At 47.3% G+C, this 18,314-nt stretch overlaps 2 protein-coding genes across 8 annotated transcripts in view; one reads left to right on the forward strand and one right to left on the reverse strand.

Annotated features, from left to right (window-relative positions):
* Positions 1 to 14,674, forward strand: part of TESK2 (testis associated actin remodelling kinase 2) — a 135,192-nt gene extending 120,518 nt beyond the window's left edge. For 4 of the 6 annotated variants that reach the window (XM_070468237.1, XM_070468238.1, XM_070468239.1 and 1 more), the window contains 6 exons: positions 855 to 1,001; positions 10,666 to 10,748; positions 10,973 to 11,057; positions 11,532 to 11,891; positions 12,580 to 12,697; positions 13,010 to 14,674. In XM_070468237.1, the coding sequence (XP_070324338.1) occupies positions 855 to 1,001; positions 10,666 to 10,748; positions 10,973 to 11,057; positions 11,532 to 11,891; positions 12,580 to 12,697; positions 13,010 to 13,734 (1,518 nt within the window). In that variant the 3' untranslated portion in view covers positions 13,735 to 14,674. The remainder of the gene's footprint in view (positions 1 to 854; positions 1,002 to 10,665; positions 10,749 to 10,972; positions 11,058 to 11,531; positions 11,892 to 12,579; positions 12,698 to 13,009) is intronic. The other 2 variants (XM_020897401.2, XM_070468241.1) reach the window with 2 other exon arrangements.
* Positions 14,572 to 18,287, reverse strand: TOE1 (target of EGR1, exonuclease). 2 transcript variants are annotated; one of them, XM_020897409.2, is made up of 8 exons: positions 18,197 to 18,287; positions 17,329 to 17,471; positions 17,200 to 17,240; positions 16,958 to 17,012; positions 16,679 to 16,837; positions 16,151 to 16,410; positions 15,791 to 15,950; positions 14,572 to 15,712 (listed from the first exon to the last, which is right to left on the reverse strand). In XM_020897409.2, exons 1-8 carry the CDS (start codon positions 18,246 to 18,248, stop codon positions 14,882 to 14,884), a joined length of 1,701 nt encoding a protein of 566 aa, XP_020753068.2. In that variant the 5' UTR covers positions 18,249 to 18,287; the 3' UTR covers positions 14,572 to 14,881. The 2 variants fall into 2 exon arrangements, with proteins under 2 accessions (XP_020753068.2, XP_020753067.2); XM_020897408.2 differs by having other exon boundaries at positions 16,958 to 17,054.
* Between the last annotated feature and the right edge of the window lie 27 nt (positions 18,288 to 18,314).

Consider the following 18,314-nt stretch of genomic DNA (forward strand, 5'->3'; position numbering starts at 1 on the left):
TTCTAAAAACCTCCTCTCCCTATATTCTGGATATTTAATAATGGCACACAGGGGCCAATAGCCTGCAATCAAGCTAGGAGCTTTTCACTGTTCTCATCCTCCTCATCAAGGCGTTCATCAAGTTTTTTTGACTTTGCCATCTAAAATCTTGACTCTTGCTCTGTTCCAATGCTTCCACTATTGCCTCAACTCAGGCATTCTTCCTTCATCAGGATTACTGCAGTAATTTCCTAACCTATTTTCCCTTCTCCATATTCTCCACTCTAATCCATCCATCATACCATTGCTGAAATAATCTTTTCCTTAAAAAAGCAAATATGAACACATTGCTCTTTGGCTTAAAAGGCTTCTTTTGTTCCCTATAGACAAGATAAAGCCCATATACTTTAGCAAAGAGTATCAGCCTCACCTCTCATGCACTCTGGCCATACTGAGTAAATCAGTTTCCTGAATACACCATGTTCTTAACCTATAACTTTATGTCTGCTGCTCCCTCTGTGTGGACTTTCTTTCCTGCTCCCCCAAGTCATCCTTTGAACTCCTCGGTTCCTTTGTGCAGCTTTCTCTGACATGCCTAGATTGAGTCTGTACCTTTACCCTTTGTGCTGTCATACTGTACAAAGCTATCTTTTAGCATTTACTACATGATATTGTTTGTCTATATCCCGTAATAGATTGTGATCTCAAAGGAAGGTACAGCATCTGCCATAGTGCCTGGAAGCAGAATAACTGCTCAGTAACTTAAAAAAAAAAAAATACAGTCTCTGTCTTCTAGGTGTTTACCCTCTAGTAGTTTTACTCCCACCCTAGACTTTGCTGACAAATGGTAGCTGGCTTTTCCTTCTGTTTTGCAGTATATCAACTCTGGAAACCTGGAACAGTTGCTAGACAGTAACCTGCATTTGCCCTGGACTGTGAGGGTGAAACTGGCTTATGACATAGCAGTGGGCCTCAGCTACCTTCACTTCAAAGGCATTTTCCATCGGGACCTCACCTCTAAGGTACGAAGGCTTTACTTGCACAACTCTTTGAGACACTATCTTCCATTTACCAAGAAAACTGCGTTAAGAAACCAGTCATTAATGAGCTTCAGAATGTTGGAGATCTCTTATAAATTCAACATTTAATCATAGAAGACACAGCTTATTACTGTGTATAGCTAGTCCTTAGAAAGCCAATCTTGGCTTATAGCAGGTTCCTTTCATTGCTGAGTCCATCAGCACATACATCTTGAGAACCTTTATTCTTAGTTTTACTCGCTACTGAACGTGTGTTCCAGGAATAGATGGCACGAGAACACATAAGAGATTCTTGCCCTTTAGGGGTGACAGTAGTCAAGGCCGTGTAGGAACCTGCCTCTCTGTATTCTCTCCCATGGTCTCCAGCAGGGGTTCTGTGATTTTTAGTCACTTGAGTACAGGTTTTGGAGGCCATAATGTACTGACCCATTTTCTTTCTGTGTGATTGAGTTTCTGCCATCCCGCCAGTTCCTCTTTGGCACCAGCTGGTCTCTGTAGTATTCTCTCGCTATCCAAATTGCTGTGTGACCAGATTAGAAAAGAGTTGCTTTTAGAGGAAGTTGGCTATACTACAAGGCAGACACCTCAGGGCCAAGTAGCACAGGATACCACATGACAAGGCTTATATAAACAGTACTGTTTATACTACTATATATAAAAAATAGATAACCAATAAGGACTTACTATATAGCACAGTGATTCTACTAAATACTCCATAATGACCCATATGGGAACAGAATCTAAAAAAGAGTGGAGATATAAAAAACTGATTCAGTTTGCTGTACAGCAGAAAGTAACATAACATTGTAAATAAACTATACTCCAATAAAAATTTTTTTAAAAATAGTACTGTTTGACCATTCACATGGGAACTATAAATCATCTAATATAACTTGTGTTCAGAAGCTGATTTAAAAGTCTCCTAGGGAGGTATATGAGGCTTCCCAGGTGACTCAGTGGTAAAGAATCCGCCGGCCAGTGTAGGAGATGCGGGAGACATGGGTTCAATCCCTGGGTTGGGGAGATCCCCTAGAGGAGGACATGGCAACCTACTCCAACATTTTTGCCTGGAAAATCCCATGGACAGAGGAGCCTGATGGGCTATAGTCCATGGGGTCACAAAGAGTCGGACACAACTGAGCAACTGAGCGCACACACATGAATGCAGGGGAGGTGTATGGAAGTTTTATACCTGTCCAAGAATAGCAGTCACTTCATTCTGCACCCTCAATACATGCATATGCACATGTACATACATGCATATACATATTCAGGCAGCTCTTCTGTCATGGATGAGGGGGTAAGGAAACCTGTTATAGGAAAAAGTTTGCAAAGGGAACAAAAGCAGGCTGTGTCTCAGAGCCAATAGACCTAGAGCAGTGAGTCCCTGGCTACCACCCATTAGAATGGTTCTAGTGTTCTAAACAGCAGTACTGTCCCCAAGGGACCCTGGCCATTGGTTTGTGACTACTACACAGAAAATAGCTTTCAGTAGTGCTCATAGGGCTTGAGGTGTAGCAGTGCCATTTGTAGTCAGCTGCACTGTTACTGAAGAAACCTTAAGATTGGTGGAATCTGGTGACCAGCTGAGACCTAGTTGTGAGAACTCCTTTATCTTCATTCGTATAAGCAAGAGCTAAACAGCTGGGAATTGGATGGTGGTATCTTATCCCTTCATCAGCCTCTTCTTCCTTAGAATGTTTTAGAAAGTCAAGACTTAGAAAACTGCACCTGTTCCTGGCAGATGGGTGGGGTTGTATCAACTTAGATACTGTCTTAAGTTGATGGCTTACCTTGGGCATGCAATTAAAATCAAATTGTTGCTTCCTACTCAGAGAGCATCATGTCTTCTAACATGGAGGGAGGTCATGACCAGTTTTCTGTCAATCACACAGATATTTCCTACATACCCACATGAGTGTCTTCTGTGCCTGGCACCATGCATGGAGGAATATTCAAGAAAGATAATTTCTGACCAGAGATAGTCTGTTGGCAAATAATTGAGGAAGAGTTCATAGCATTTTATAATTGAGTGTTTAGCTATAGACTATGGGTTTTCAGTGGAAAAAAATCAGTAGACTAGGGTTCCTAGGTTTTCTGGAGGGACTCTTCATATTCCATTCTGTGCCCCCAAAATATTTTATCCCATTGTGCTAGTGTGGTTCTGTCTGGGATTGTCATATTGTATGTATTGTAAAAATGACTACCCTTTTTGGCTCTTAAGGGTAAGACCACTGTCCTTTGGTTTTCCTAGTTGATAGTGGGTGTTCCCATGTCAGCTGGTTTGAGATGAGAAACTAGGAATTTAGGTATTATTGGGTGTACTTTCTTGGGTCTGAACTTCAGGGGGTGGTGAGAACAAATGACTTTGCAACCGGGAGACAGGCTGGGAACTACACTTTCGGGAATCTCAAGTTGAAGAAAAACAAGCAAATTTTATAAGCCAGGCCATCCAGTTTGAGAGACTGTATTTATTGCCCTTTTGTTTCAACTTCACAGTGTTGCAGAGATTAAGGAGAGGTTGTATGTTCACACCTAGACCAGAGCAGTCCCACCCAGGAGACCTGTGTGGTGGTGACAGTGACCCTAAGAATGAGAAGCCTAAGGGAAAAATAACGCTAAAGGGACAGAGTAGGGCTTTGAAATTTCCAATTTATCTCCTCATTGTCAGCCTTGGGTCTGAGTTTGATTTCTTTAAGTGCAATAAAAGGTTTACTTATATATTAGTGTGTACACATCCAGTTATTTGATGGTTATACTGTGTCTGTGTCTCCCACCAACACATGAGTTTCTCAAGTGCTGCTCTTATTCACCTTTTTACCCCTAGCACCTAACATAGAGCCTGTCAGAGTAGAGGCTTCCTGGCCCTCTTTCAGAATATGTGTTTGACGGCACGGAGGCCAGAACATCTGCTTGAGAACTGAGTCCCAGATCCAGTTTTATTCCACCTCTTTAAATGACTTCAGTGTTCTTGGGCCCTTAGTGTCCCTAGGCTATTGACATCAGCCCTGGCATCTCAGACCAGAGCTAATAAGAGGGATTTAAAGTAGTGGGAGTGTGTTTCAGGTGGGTAAATCAGGACAGAGAGAAGCATATGCCACTTTCCAAATGATCCTGGGCCTAGAGTAGTGGCAGAGAAGATCCTAGTTTCCAGAGTGCCTACTGAAAGTAGTATTATTGCCTTTGTAGAATTCACACATCAGTGGTTACTGCAACACTGTTTTCAAGAATGAAAAGTCTGTCAGATACAGCTGTTCAATTTTGTAACTACTTCTAAGAAACAGGCTGATTTAGGTTTGTGCAGTGGCAATGCTGATTCAACCAGTCCATCCTAAAGGAGATCAGTCCTGGGTGTTCATTGGAAGGACTGATGCTGAAGCTGAAACTCCAATATTTTGGCCACCTCATGCAAAGAGTTGACTCATTGGAAAAGACCCTGATGCTGGGAGGGATTGGGGGCAGGAGGAGAAGGGGACGACAGAGGGTCAGATGGCTGGATGGCATCACCGACTCGATGGACATGAGTTTGAGTAAACTCTGGGAGTTGGTGATGGACAGGGAGGCCTGGCGTGCTGCGATTCATGGGGTCACAAAGAGTCAGACACGACTGAGCGACTGAACTGAACTGAACTGAACTGAATACTGATTACTTAGAAGGAAATGGGAGGTTGTGTAGCTTTAAAAACATTCAGTTCTTGAGCTCCATCAAGAAGTGGCAACAGCCACATGCAGGCTAGAAACGGTTGATACAATTGTATGTGAGCCTTGCTCTTAAGGGCAGCTAAGGAGGGCTTCTTTATTTGTTTTTAAATATATATATATATTTAAATTAGAGGATAATTACAATATTGTGATGGTTTTTGCCATACATCAACATGCATTGGCATTAGGTATACATATGTCCCCTCCCTCTTGAATGCCTCTCCCAGCTCCCTCCCCATCCCACTCATCTAGATTTTCACAGAGCACTGGCTTTGGGTTCCCTGTGTCACACATCAAACTCAAGACAGCAGTTTCAGAGACTGGAGAGAACATGAATTAGAAACAGTTGAATGCTGGCGGATGTAGAGAGTGTGTGTTAGGGCACTTTGTAGTCATTTTTTATAATGAAAACCATCAACAGCCTTTTGGAACCACTTATACTGTGCTGTTAGAGGAGATAGAAATTACTGGAACCTAATCTGTACCATCCATGGGCTCTGAGTCAAGTTGGAGATACAGATATGTGAGCAGATTACTTCCCAAGAACTATGGAGAAGGTATATGATCATATGGTGGAATGGAGAGGAAGGGACAGGACACATTATAGCAAACCAGATAATCTCAGAATTGGACTCTAGTTGTCTCTGGGACATTTAGGAGGGCAGTTCAATCTCTGATCTCGCTGTGCTGTGGAAAGAAACTTTTAATCTTTCTTGAGACATAGAATCAGTACTTTCTTTCTAACTGGATTTATGGAGTGAATTGTTGGGGGTAAAGGGAGAGAGGTGTTGGCACACAGAAAGCCGTTTTTTGTTGTTACAGAAATAGCTTTAGCTTAGAGCTAACACTTACAAATGGACCTGGCATTTCTCTGTTTAGGTGGTTTTATTCAGTGCTGGTACAGACTGTGCAGCTGTTCTAGGAGACCTCAGGATCTGCTCTCAGGTGTCTCCTCGGGCCCAGTTCTGAAGGGTTTGTGCTGGCTTACAGAAATGCGTTCATGGCCACCTCTTGAGTCTCTTGTCAGCTTAGTCTCCATCGTGGAGAGTCAAGTGTATGATTAGTGTGTGCCTTTCCACTTGCTTTTGAAAGAAGCTTTATTCGTCAGACTTTCACATGACAAACTTTGGCCGAGTTCTTTCTGTATGTCTGCTAGGTTAGAGATACAGAGATGAATAGGATCATTCCCTGCCCTTTGAAGAGGCAGACATGTAAGTCTCTCTGCTACTGTGTGATGTATTATAATAGGAGTAAGGACAAAGAGGAATGGGAGCCAGGCGGCAGCAGTGCCTGGGCTCCTCTTTGAACCAGAAAAAGGTCACCTCTCACCTCAGGGAAGTCTGACTGGGCCTTTCTTATGTCTGCTGCTTACTCCAGGCATACTTTTGAATAAAGCATTCTTCAGCTTGATTTAATGGACTTTGTATCCCTCAGAGCCTGAAAATTAGTCTGGGTTCTTCAGAACCCCACAGTGGTCTGAGTTCATATTTTCTCCTCTGTAGTCAGTCTGTATTGCGGCCATGTCCAAGTTGGGTGAGAAATGCAAGCATTACAGTAGGTGCCCTTGGATTAATCAGCTTTGGAGAGGGGGCTAGCATCCCAGATGAAGGGGTCTTACTGTATTGCCTGCACAAACAGTGCTGCCTTCTCCATGGACCTGGGCCTCTGCTTCTGTCTTAAGACTACTTTGTTCCTGCCATGGCCTTGCTGTCTCTAGTGGAAAGCTTTTCAACCAGTTTTTCTGGAAAGGCCAGAATCATTAGTGGGGGGATCCTATTAGAATCAGGAGACCTGCATCTTTACCACTCATAGTTGTAAGCTTCACTTTTCTCATCTTAACTGTAAAAATCTCAGATCTGCCCACCTGACAAGGTTGTTTGAGTCACTTGGACTAGTTTATGAATAGTGTTTTATTATTAATTCGTAAGGTACCACACAGGGAGAAGTAGACAGTCTTTCCCTTGCACAAGGGGCTAGGAAATATTCTTGAGGGCACTTCGCTCTTAAGATATTGCTCCTTTGCTGAATCTTTTAGCATATGGTGTACAGCCTATAGCTATAGGAAGGGACTACAGAAACAGACACTTAGGTCAAATGCTAAGGTTAGAGAGAAGAGAATGCAAAGGATACTTTGGAAAAGGATATTGAACCCAACCTGAGGGTACAGAGAAGACGTCTTGGAGAAGGTGATGCCTGAGCTGAATCTTGAAAGTTGAATTCTACTTACTAAGTTTGTGTGTGTGTGCTTAAGTTGCTTAGTCATGTCCGACTCTTTGTAATCCCATGGACTGCAGCCTGCCAGGCTCCTCTGTCCATGGGGATTCTCCAGGCATAAGTACTAGAGTGGGTTGCCGTGCCCTCCTCCAGGGGATTTTCCCAATCCAAGGATGAAATCCATGTCTCCCACATTGCAGGTGAATTCTTTACTGACTGAGCCACCAGGGAAGCCCTGGTGTGCGAGACCTGGGTTTGATTCCTGGGTTGGGAAGATCCCCTGGAAGAGGGCGTGGCAACCCACATTGTGTGTGTGGTGGGGTTATATTCCAGATCAGATCAGATGAATGGCATAAACAAAGGCATAGAGACATAAACAGTATGATATGCAGACTGTGAGGCTGAAGTGGTAGGGGATAAGAATTGAAAGCAGAGGAGTCTGATCATATACTGTCTAACTTGGATTTTATCTTCTAGAGAGGAAATGAAGAACCATTGTTGGCTTCTTTTAAATAGCAGCTTTTTTGAGATATTACATAAAATAAAATTCCTTTCAAAGTATACATTTCAGTGGTTTTTAGTATATTCAATTATCACCACTGTCTAATTTCAAATCTTCTCATCGTTCCAAAAGGAAAACCCCATGCCCTGTTCTCCCCTCCCTTCAGCCTTTGGCAACCACTAATCTTTTTTCAGTTTCTATGACTTTGCTTAATCTGGACATTTCATAGAAATAGAATCATACAGTATATTATTGCTGGCTTTTAAGTAGGTGAGTAACACAGATTTGCATTTTATGAAGATTATGCTGGCAGAAGTGAGGAAGGTGGATTACGGAGATCAAGCCTAGCCTAGGCTACAGAGACCATTTGGAATATTGCAGTATTCAGAGGAGGACCTGAATTAAGGCAGTAGTCATGGGGATGAAAAAGGAGGGGGCGATTGGAAAACATTTAGAAGCTAAAATTATTTGGAGTTAAGAGTGGAAAGTCTAGATGAATCCCAAGTTTCTAGCTTAGTAAACTGGGTGGAAAACGGCAGTACTAGCTGACATATAAATACAGCTAGAGATTTAGTTTTGGGGGGAAAAGATGAGTTCAGGTTTGCATGTATAGAGTTCAGTGTAAATAATCCAGATGTCATCCAGATATAGACTGGATATGCAAAGCTGAAGATTGAGAAATAAAGGTCAGTGCTGAGGATATACATTTGGGAGTCATCAGTACAGAAGTGGTAATTAGAAAAGACATGTGGAATAGTCTCCACAAGAGAGCACAAGCTGTAGGCCTAGGAGAACCCTGAGAACGTCACCCTTGGGGGATGGGAGGAAAGGCCTGCCCTAGAGTGTTCAGAATAGCCAGAGGTAGAGAAGGAAATCTATAGTATCACAGAAGCCAGGAGAGAAGGATCAGAAGCAACAGAAATAGCCTGTAATTAGCCTTTGATAGCTAGTCTGTTTGCTCCAGGGCCACAATGGCTTAGTCTGTACATGCCCAGCAGATAGGATTCCTGAATCATATATAAAAGTGCTGAAGGAAATAATCAGCAATGTCAACAGCAGCAAAATCAAGTAATATTAAGGGCTGGTTTTGTCTATTGAGTTTAAGGCCATGGAACTCAGAGGGATCCTCAGAGAGAACACTTCCAGCAGAAGCCAGTGAGGAAGGGGTGGGAGATGAGGAAGTAAAAACAGCAAGTGTTGCCAGCCAGACTTCACTGGTCTAGACCCCACTAAAGGCAGGCTAAGGGGTTTACTGAAAAACCCCATAGGAGTTAATCCTGGTCAGGGTTCCTTCCCATTTTCCTTATCACCTCAGATACAGACTCCTAAAGTTGGCTCTTGTGGTTTTCGTAGTCCATCTTTGTCTTTGGCTCCAGTGCCTGGCTGCTGGCTATGGAGAAGCTTTAAGAGAGGCAGGGGTCACATTCCAGATCAGAGGCAGACTGGGCTAGGCAGGCTCACCCATGTTGTGGGGCCCTGATCAACCTTACCTTAGCCATCTCTCAGCAGCTCAGAGAAGCTACTACTGTGAGTCACTTCCTCCTGGATGGTTGGTCTACAGTGAGTGTACGAGAGGGCTTCATGAATGTGAAGATGGGACAGAAATTGAACAGCTTTGATAAGGGCAGTGTACTGGCCATGCTCTGTTCCCTACTGCTGCGCCTAAGCTGAATTTCACAGGATTGTTTCTGAGGGCTGTAAAGACTGATCCTTGGAGACAGGAGCCTGAGTTGTCGATGAAAGAAGAGGAGGAGGGGAGGAAAACAAGCAATAGATCTGAGTCACCCAAAAGCCTAGACTTTGGCTGCCTAATAGACAGGCTGGCTTAGAACCCATCTTCTCATAGATTGTAAAGTCAGGGAGCTGGGGTGTCGGGGTGGTGGATTGCTGAGCCAGGGGACTGATGGAAGGGCTGAAGCCAGGACAAGCACAAGGACAGGCCTGCTTAGAAGCCAGAGACAGTTATGTCTATCAGGAAACGAGGGCAGTAGAAGATGTAATGAAATCACAGGCTGCTTCCAGCTCAGAGAAAGAGAGCATAGTGTGATCACATCAAGGCCAGAGTAAGGGACTAATTTGTACCTGATGTGAAGTAACCAGGTGACTTGGCAATGCCTTGGCAACTATGTGCCAAGGTGAGGAAGAGGGAGGGCTAGAGGGCCTTGCCAGTCCCAGAAATGTCCTTGTGAGCCAAGGATCCCTGCTCTCTGCTGCCCCTGGAGGAAGGGGGGTAGAATGAGGTGTCTCCTGAGCCAGAGTGATATAGGTCCATTTTGAATGATATTTGGGGAGAGCTTGTTGCTGCTTTATGTTTAAAGTCATTTGGGTTCATCCTTTCTCTGGAGACAGCAGCATTTGTTCAAAAAGCTTGTCTTGAACCTCTCTCATAAATTGAACACTGTGAGAAAGGAAGGCCCAAACCTGAATTTGCTCCTGAGAGGCTAATGGACTCTCTGCTAGGCTGTAAGAGGAAGTGGCAGAGAGGAGTTAATGGAGTTGAGATGAGAAAGCAGAAGGTAAGAACTGGAGAGGTTAGGACTGGAAAGGTAAGCTTACCTTAAAGCACACTAAATTTTCTGAGGAAAAAAGAACTAGGAGAACATTCCAAATGGAAAGGAAGAGCAAAGGCAAAGGTTTGAAGGGCCTGTTCAGGCTTGTCTGTAACAAGTTTGGATGAAGATATGTACAAAGGGCACCAGGGGCTCAGATCACAGAACAGAGCCAGATCATGGAATTTTAATGCCAGAGGAGAAGGTGGTTGTGATCTTATGGGCAGTGAAAGTTGGTGTAGGCTTGGGCACTGTCCTGCGCTTACATTACTTGGCAAGGTCAGGCCTGGTCTTTGAGTCTCTATGTTCTGAGGGAAGAATGAAGGGAGGCCAGGGTCTGATAGCCTGTCTTCTTCCACTAGATTGTAAGCTCCAAGAGAACAAGGGTTTCTGTTTACTGTGGTATCTCTGATACTTAGAACCTTGCCTAGCACATAGAAAACAAAGATAAATATTTGTGTTTGGAGCATGGTATGAATCCTAGGGCAGCCACCCAAGATCCAGGCCTAACTCATCTCACATGGCTATCAGAGACCCACTGGGGTCAGCCTAAGAGCATGATTTCACCAAGAAGCAAAGGACAGGGTACCCTGTGGTAGTAGGGAGGGGTGGTGGGAAACTCTGTGGCTGGCTGGTCCCTTCTTCTGAGCCACGATGTCTTCTTCTTTGGGAACCCTAGAACTGCCTGATAAAGAGGGATGAAAACGGTTACTCTGCAGTGGTGGCTGACTTTGGCCTGGCTGAGAAGATCCCTGACGTCAGGTGGGTAGCCCTGACGGGAGCTGGGGTCACTGAAGGGTCTGAGGCGAAGGGAGGACTCCAGCGTCCTCTTCAGAGGCTAGGACTTGGCCACAGCCCAATCTCAGCTCCCTAAATTCAGTCAATTCTGGTGTGCCCATCCTTGGGGGAGAGAAATTCCCAATGGTCAGATCTCCCATTGCACCCACCAGTGGCAAGCTCATTTTCCATACAATCTTACCCCACAGCACGGGAAGTGAGAAGCTAGCTGTGGTGGGCTCACCCTTCTGGATGGCACCTGAGGTTCTCCGAGATGAGCCCTACAATGAAAAGGTGAGTCTGGGGGCCCCAAGGCCTGATTCTATGTAGAATCCATTCTTAGCAAAAAAGTCTTGGGTCACCCTTCACGTATGGGGTAAGGATCTATATCCTTCCTGCAAAATCAGCACTGGTACCTGTCAGCTGCCTGGTGAATGAACTGAATGAAATATGGTCAGTATTTCATTCCACTTCCCTGATGGCTCAGTGGTTAAGAATCCCCCTGCAAATGCAGGAGATGTGGGTTTGATCCCTGGGTCAGGAAGATCTCCTGGAGTAGGAAATAGCAACCCACCCCAGTATTCTTGCCTGGGAAATCCCACGGACAGAGGAGCCTGGCGGGCTACAGTCCAGAGTCACAAAGAGTTAGACATGACTGAGCAACTGAGCACATGGTCAGTAGGGCCCAAGCCTGGGCTAGTGAACAGGAGGCAGAAACCCCACCTCTTACCCCATTGAGAGGGAAACTGAGATCTCACTACTCACCAGGCGGACGTGTTCTCTTATGGTATCATCCTCTGTGAGATCATCGCCCGCATCCAGGCTGATCCAGACTATCTTCCCCGAACAGAGGTGAGCTCCATGATGGGGATCAGTGCCACTGGAATTTTTTATTTTCTTGGGGTGGAGTTCCTGGAACTTAGTCTGTGGCTTCTTCTCTGGGGCAGTTTTCCACCTCTCCTGAGCAGGCCAGGATGGGTGGAGGGGTTAATGACCTGTCTACCCATGTCCCTGCTCCTTCCCCACCATACCCATCCACAGAATTTCGGGCTAGACTATGATGCTTTCCAGCACATGGTGGGAGACTGTCCCCCTGACTTTCTGCAGCTCACCTTCAACTGCTGTAATGTGAGTATCTTTTTCTCCCAGGCTTTGGTTGGGGCTGCCTGAACCCTGTTCACCTGGTTAGGACCATTGGGAGAGGCTGCTAATTAGCCTCACAAGGGACCTCTTTCTCAATGAATGGCAGTGCCTATGTTTCTTCCTCCGGGCCTGTCGGACTCTGGCCCAGAGCCTTGGACCAAGGAAAGGAAAATTGCTTTGTATTATCCAGTCCTCAGCTTGTAGTGTAAACCTACTACCCCTTTTCTTGCATATTGATGGAGCTTTGGTCAGGTTTTAGTTGGACCATGCATCCAACTGGTCCAAGGCCCATAAGAAAGGATCTAGCATTTTAGGTCTGGGGCTGCACCTACTGGTTGACTAAGGGGTAGCTGGGACTGGTCCAGGTAGCTTCCAGAAACATGTTAGCTGCAGAACTCAACAAAGAATGGAACCAACCAATGTGAATACCCCCTTTTGGAGGGTTCTATGCCAAACAAGGGGACAAGACATAGAAAGGCTGCTGAGATAGGGGAGGGTACTAGACAATAGCATCTTCCCTGACCTTCACTCTGGGGCTGTCTTATGCTCTGGAACCTTCAGCAAAGATCTCTTAGATACACATCTCTTAAAAGATGCCAGAAAGAGACTCAAATGCCATCCTTGGGATGGAAGATAGGAGGTCAGGGCTAATGGCTGGTGTGGATGACTACAGATGGACCCCAAACTACGCCCATCCTTTGTGGAGATTGAGAAGACCTTGGAGGAAATTCTGAGCCGCCTACAAGAGGAAGAGCTGGAGAGGGACAGGAAGCTGCAGCCCACAGCCAAGGGTAAGAGATGAAACCAGAATGTCCAACCTGACCCCATGGGAGGATATTAGGATGGTGGGGGGCGAAGGGGCTTCCCCTCTAGGGCTGTGATCACAGGATCCCATGTACAGAAGAAAGGCAAAAAAGCAGGGGAAGCAGGAAAAGTCCTGGAGCTCTGCGCTAGCATACTGCCTCCCTTCTGTTTTCTCATTGTTAAATGGGGACAATAGTACCTACCTTTTGCTTTCTCAAGTGGTAACACACTGTATACGAGATATTGCTTCTATTTGTTATGACTAGAGAGAAACCCTGACTTGACTTACTATTCTTCAGGACTCTTGGAGAAAGGACCTGGGGTGAAGCGACCGAGCTTACTGGATGACAAGATACCTCCCAAGTCCCCACGCCCAAGACGTACCATCTGGCTGTCTCGAAGCCAGTCAGACATTTTCTCCAATAAGCCCCCACGTACAGTGAACGTCTTGGATCCCTACTACCAGCCACAACAAGTTGGTGCTGCCCGAGCCCCCAAAATCAACCCTTTTAGTGCTCGCCAGGACCTCAAAGGTGGCAAGATCAAGTTCTTTGACCTGCCCAGCAAGTCTGTCATCTCCCTGGTATTTGACCTGGATGCACCAGGGCCTGGAACGATGCCTGTGGCTGACTGGCAGGAGCCCCTGGGCCCACCTGCTCGCCGGTGGCGTTCTTTGCCTAGTTCACCTGAGTTCTTGCATCAGGAGGCTTGTCCATTTGTGGGCCGGGAAGAATCACTATCTGATGGGCCCCCACCATGCCTCAGCAATCACAAGTACAGAGTAAGGGAGATCGCACCATTCCGAGCAACTGCCCAGCCAGCTGCTCCAGCCCATGAGGCCATGGACTGCTCCAACCCTCAGGAAGAAAATGGTTTTGGGCCCAGGCCCCAGGGCATCAGTCCATGCCTTGCAGGTGCCCCTGAGGAGATGGAGGTAGAAGAAGAAAAGCCAAGAGACTCGGCTCCAGTCCCCTTCTCTGTCTCAGGCATGGGCCTGAGGACCCAGGGAGAGCAGGATGGGTGAGCAGAGTTCATCCCCCTCACCTTGGGGACAGACCTTCAGCTGAAGCCACAGGGCCCCCTTGGCGCACAGCCTAGACTCTTCCCGGGGGCCCACAGAACACGCAGGCTAAGCCAAGCCAGACTCATCTGTGAGGCTCCCACTGCCCAGTGGCTATGTGAGGTGAGGCAGCCATGAGAGGCCTTCCTAGTTAGGGCCAATGGCTGATACGAAGCCTCTGAAATCCAGCAAGGAGCTCTGGCTCCCACCGGATCCCCGAGACTTCCCGACAGGACCAGAGGACTCCTAGTTCTAGTGTGAGCTGGCAGGCAGCTATTACCCCAGGTTCTCCTACCCCAGGTCTGTTTCTTGCCCTTTCCTGGGGCATATAAGCTAATGGATGGAACCTGGAGCTGACCAGGAGACCGTAAAGGGCATGGCTATTTCTCAGACCTAAAGACTGGGGTGCTTCTTGCCAGAATGTCTAAGACACTTGAATAATTGCTGTTTGCACTTACTGCACGGCCAGACCATGTCACTACATTTCTATGCAAGGCAAGGCAGAGTGGTGGTCGTGGCTCTCAGCTAACCTATTCAAAGATCTTTTCCAGTTGATTAATCTATTTTCATATTTATGAAGGAGTCTTAATGTCCTGCCCTAAAAGACTTCCAACCCTGTGGTTGGGAGTGGGGCTGATTTTGTAGGCCCTAGGGCCTGCTCTGTATATTTGTCAACACGATACACCCCAACTGGTTTATACGTGGACTGATTTCTTCCCTTTCTGCTATGGCCGGAGCTATGGGAATAGTCTGTCCTAATAGAACCGCAATAAGAAATAACCAAAGATGAAGCTGGTCAGATATTTTCATATCTTGTTTCTGTTTTGTTTTTTTTTTTTTTTTTGGTAAAACTTTCCCAGGACACTTTGAGATTTAAAAATGAATAAAGTCGGTGTTACAGGTGCTGGTCAGCCTTCTTACTTGTACCCTTGTTCTTCAGCCTCTAGGGTAAAGGCAGAGATGCCAAAGCAGTGCAACAGTATCTCAGCCAGGACCCCATCCTATCCCCGAGTAGTTGGGATTAAGTCACTCACAGGCTAGAGGGATCCAGACCCCTCTGATCCACTCTTAGCTTCTCTTCCTAGGCCCTGAGTGCTGTGTTGAAGTTGGGTCAGCTGCTGCCCCAAGCCAGCTTCATCTTCTGGTTGTGGGCTTTGGAAGAACGGGAGAACTGGCTCTTAACCACTGTGAGGGGGACAGCTTTGCCACTCAGGTATACCTTGTTGTGACATTCAGGTAGCCATGGTTCAGAGCTACAGGGCTGGGATCCTTGGCTCACTCCCAAATAGGCCATCACGTAACCTGTCATAAACGCATCAAAACCAGCCCGATGCAGTCCATCCCCAGGCACTGGGTTAGGACTGACTTGACTCTCTGGGGCTTCTGAGGTGGCCATGTCAGTTGTGACTTGCCTCTCTGGGGCTTCTGAGGTGGCCATGTCAGTTGTGACTTGCCTCTCTGGTGCTTCTGAAGTGGCCATGTCAGTTGTGACTTGCCTCTCTGGAGCTTCTGAAGTGGCCACGTCAGTTGTGACTTGCCTCTCTGGGGCTTTTGAGGTGGCCATGTCAGTTGTGACTTGCCTCTCTGGCGCTTCTGAGGTGGCCATGTCAGTGGTTTCAGCACTTGTTGCTTTAGGCTCCATCTCCAGGTCATTTGTGGGACCTTGCTCAGAGCCAGGTTGGGTCCCAGTCTCATCCTCAGCCACCTCCTGCTCAGTTTTCTCAGGCTTGAGGTTGTCCTTACAGACCTGCTTGGTGGGAGGACTGTCCTCAGCTTCCCCAGAAGGCTGTTTCCCAGGCAGGCCCAATAAAGCCCTCCGCCGTTTTTCCTTACGTCGTCTCCGTCGCCTCTTGTCCTCTACCGCAGCTTCATCAGTGTCAATGATAAGGTCAATATCATGGGACCGAGGACACTGTGGTCCCAGGGGGCACCAGCCATAGGCCTAGAGGTAGGAAAGAAGCTTAGAGAGGGTTTCCAGGCATCAAAGTCCCTTCCCCAGGAAATGGGCAGGTGTGCTCACCGAGAAGTTGTCACAGATGCTGGTGGAATGAGTACGGCAGGTGGGGGGTGGTGCACAGCAGCGGTAGTCAATATGGGCCCTCATGCTAGAAGGATAGCTACAGAACTCCAGGGTTAGGTGTGGGCTGCCGGCTGCCCGCTGCTTCCCATTTTCCCGCTCACTGCAACATCACAAGAGGATATGGGTCCACTAGCATGTAAACTCCATGACAGCAGGGGTTTTTGTCGGTTGTGTTCACTGCTGAACCCTCGGCACTAAAGCAGTGCCTGGCCCATGGTAGGCACTCACTGAATATCTTAAGTGAATGAAATAATCAGGCTTATGCCAGGCCCCACCCTGTTCCCTCAACCAGTCCCTCACCATTTCCGGAAGGCATATTCTAGGTAGGAGGCCAGAAAGCGGGCATGAAACTCAGCAGCATATTTGGTGTCATAAATGCCGGCGGGGAACATTTCACACAGGTCAGCAGTGAAGGTTCCCAAGTTCTCGGGCAGGTGTGCGTAAAAGTTCTGGTAGAGGAACACCAAGTCTATCAGACCGTTGTGTAGTACCAGGGGCCGGCGGGCCCGGATCAACTCCAGGAACAGTGTCCTCACTGACTGTCTCTGACTCTCATCACCCTATATGGAAAGAAAGGGGTCATCAGGAAGGATAGAGTGCCTTAGGGAACCTCTTGCAGGACACCTGTCCCAGGCATCCTTACCTGGAAAGTTCTCCCTTGCTTTCATCTAATTTACTGCTATTCACCAGTGTATCAATCTTGTTTCTCCAGCTCTGTCACTGGTGAGTCCCCATACTCCCTAAGAAGCAGATCCTCCCCAGTGTACCCAGCCTAGAGTAGTAAGAAATGAATTCACAGGAGAGGCAGTCTCAAGGCTGAAGATCTACCTTGTCATTCCCCTTGTGGTAGGGGATTCCCTGAGCGTACTGCCGGTTGAAGTTGAAGCCATGCTGTACCAGGAACTGCACAGACTTTGGTTCAATGACATACTCTTCCATGCACAGTAGGGTCAGATTGAACACTTGGGCCAGGTATGAGTGTTCACCCTGGGAGAAGAAGAGATTCTGCAACATCCAGCCTTAGGAGAAAAAAACCTCATAGCTGATGTATCTCAATCCCTCCTTCCCTAGCCACAGACCTGGGATGGGGGTGAGAGTAACCCATACCTTGTCTGGCTGCTGCTTGAAGCAGGCGAGGCCCAGGGAGAGGATGGAACGGGTCCTGGCAGCATGACACACGGCCTTGTAACGTTCCTCGATGCACCTTGGGGTTGGGTTTGGGGGTGGCTGTGGCTGGGAGTTAGCTTCATGAAAGACCCAAACCACCCAGGACTGTGACCTCCACTCCAGGGTTGAGGTCTGCCCTTCCTGGCAAGGCTAGGACTAAAGAGATCAGGGCTTATACTTACTGGTTCAGCAAACACTTCCTGTCCCCAAGCCCACTCAGTTCCTGTGGATCAGTAAAGGGAGAGCTGTGTTAGGTTCTGCAGTACCAGCCCTTTCACCACCACCTGCTCTCCCAGTTCCCCAGCTCTTACCGTGTCCACAGCCACAAAGTTAGCCGTCTTTATAGCCAGGAGGAGGGATGGCCACATCTCCTTGAAGTTGTCACTTTGCACATCCACCACGGGAACCTGGACTACTAGCTCCTCCCCAGATTTTGTGCTTTGGCTGACACCATCTGGAGATAAGAAGGGTGATGGATATTAACACTCAGGAAAGAGCCCAAGGGAATAGACACCAAGCTAGGCCATGGCTGGCGGTAGGGGCAGCTTCCCCGTCAAGCGTTATATTGCATATGCTTTATACACAAGATTGGAGTGAACAATGCCCTGAATTTGAGGAGAGAAAGCTTGGGTCTTCCAGTGGCTGATGTAAAATTCTGGGGGAAAATTTTCCCCTTAGCATCAAAACCTGTAAAAGAGGAAGGCTGAACTAGATAATCTGTTGAGGTTTCTTTTCCCCATATCCTGCAGGAAATATTTTGTAAGGCTTGAGGACTTCAGGCCCTTTAAAATCCCACAACGCTCTGTAACCGTTCCCACGGTTCCTCATAGCCACAAGTGGCAGTAGCCAGTATGCGCCAGAGCCTAATAAATAACGCCCCAATCCGTCCCACTTCCTGTGGACCACAACTCCCAACCTCCCCCAATTAACAGAGCTACAAACTCCAGACTACATCTCCCGACATGCCCCCACGAGTCCTAACTAGCCTCCCAACACTCCAGGCTTTTGGAGGCGGGACCGCGGTGCACACCGGGACATGTAGTCTCCTCGTGGCTGATTCAAAAGGAAGGCGCTAGCCCTCTGAAACTTGAGGCCTGCTTCTTAGAACTACGAGTCCGAGGGTCTCCGCTACCGCGGAGCGCACAGGCTTTGAAAACGGCCCCTGGGAAAGCCACTTACCGTCTGAGACCGCGGGAGCTGAGGCTGCGCCACCGTCACTGTCGGCGGCCATGACACCGCGGGTCCTTCGCCAGTATAGTCACTGGGCACGGGGGACTTCCGCTTCGTCTCCTCTCTC

The sequence above is a fragment of the Odocoileus virginianus genome, chromosome 5, assembly GCF_023699985.2.
Source record: "Odocoileus virginianus isolate 20LAN1187 ecotype Illinois chromosome 5, Ovbor_1.2, whole genome shotgun sequence".
Taxonomy (NCBI): Eukaryota; Metazoa; Chordata; class Mammalia; order Artiodactyla; family Cervidae; genus Odocoileus; species Odocoileus virginianus.

Coding starts and splice junctions, on each gene's coding strand:
- TOE1 (XM_020897408.2), bottom strand. CDS start 18,248: ATGGCCGCCGACAGTGACGGTGGCGCAGCCTCAGCTCCCGCGGTCTCA. Junction 17,241..17,328: donor ACTTTGTGGCTGTGGACACG/GTAAGAGCTGGG, acceptor ACTGATCCACAG/GAACTGAGTGGGCTTGGGGA. Junction 15,713..15,790: donor GCATCTGTGACAACTTCTCG/GTGAGCACACCT, acceptor TCCTACCTCTAG/GCCTATGGCTGGTGCCCCCT.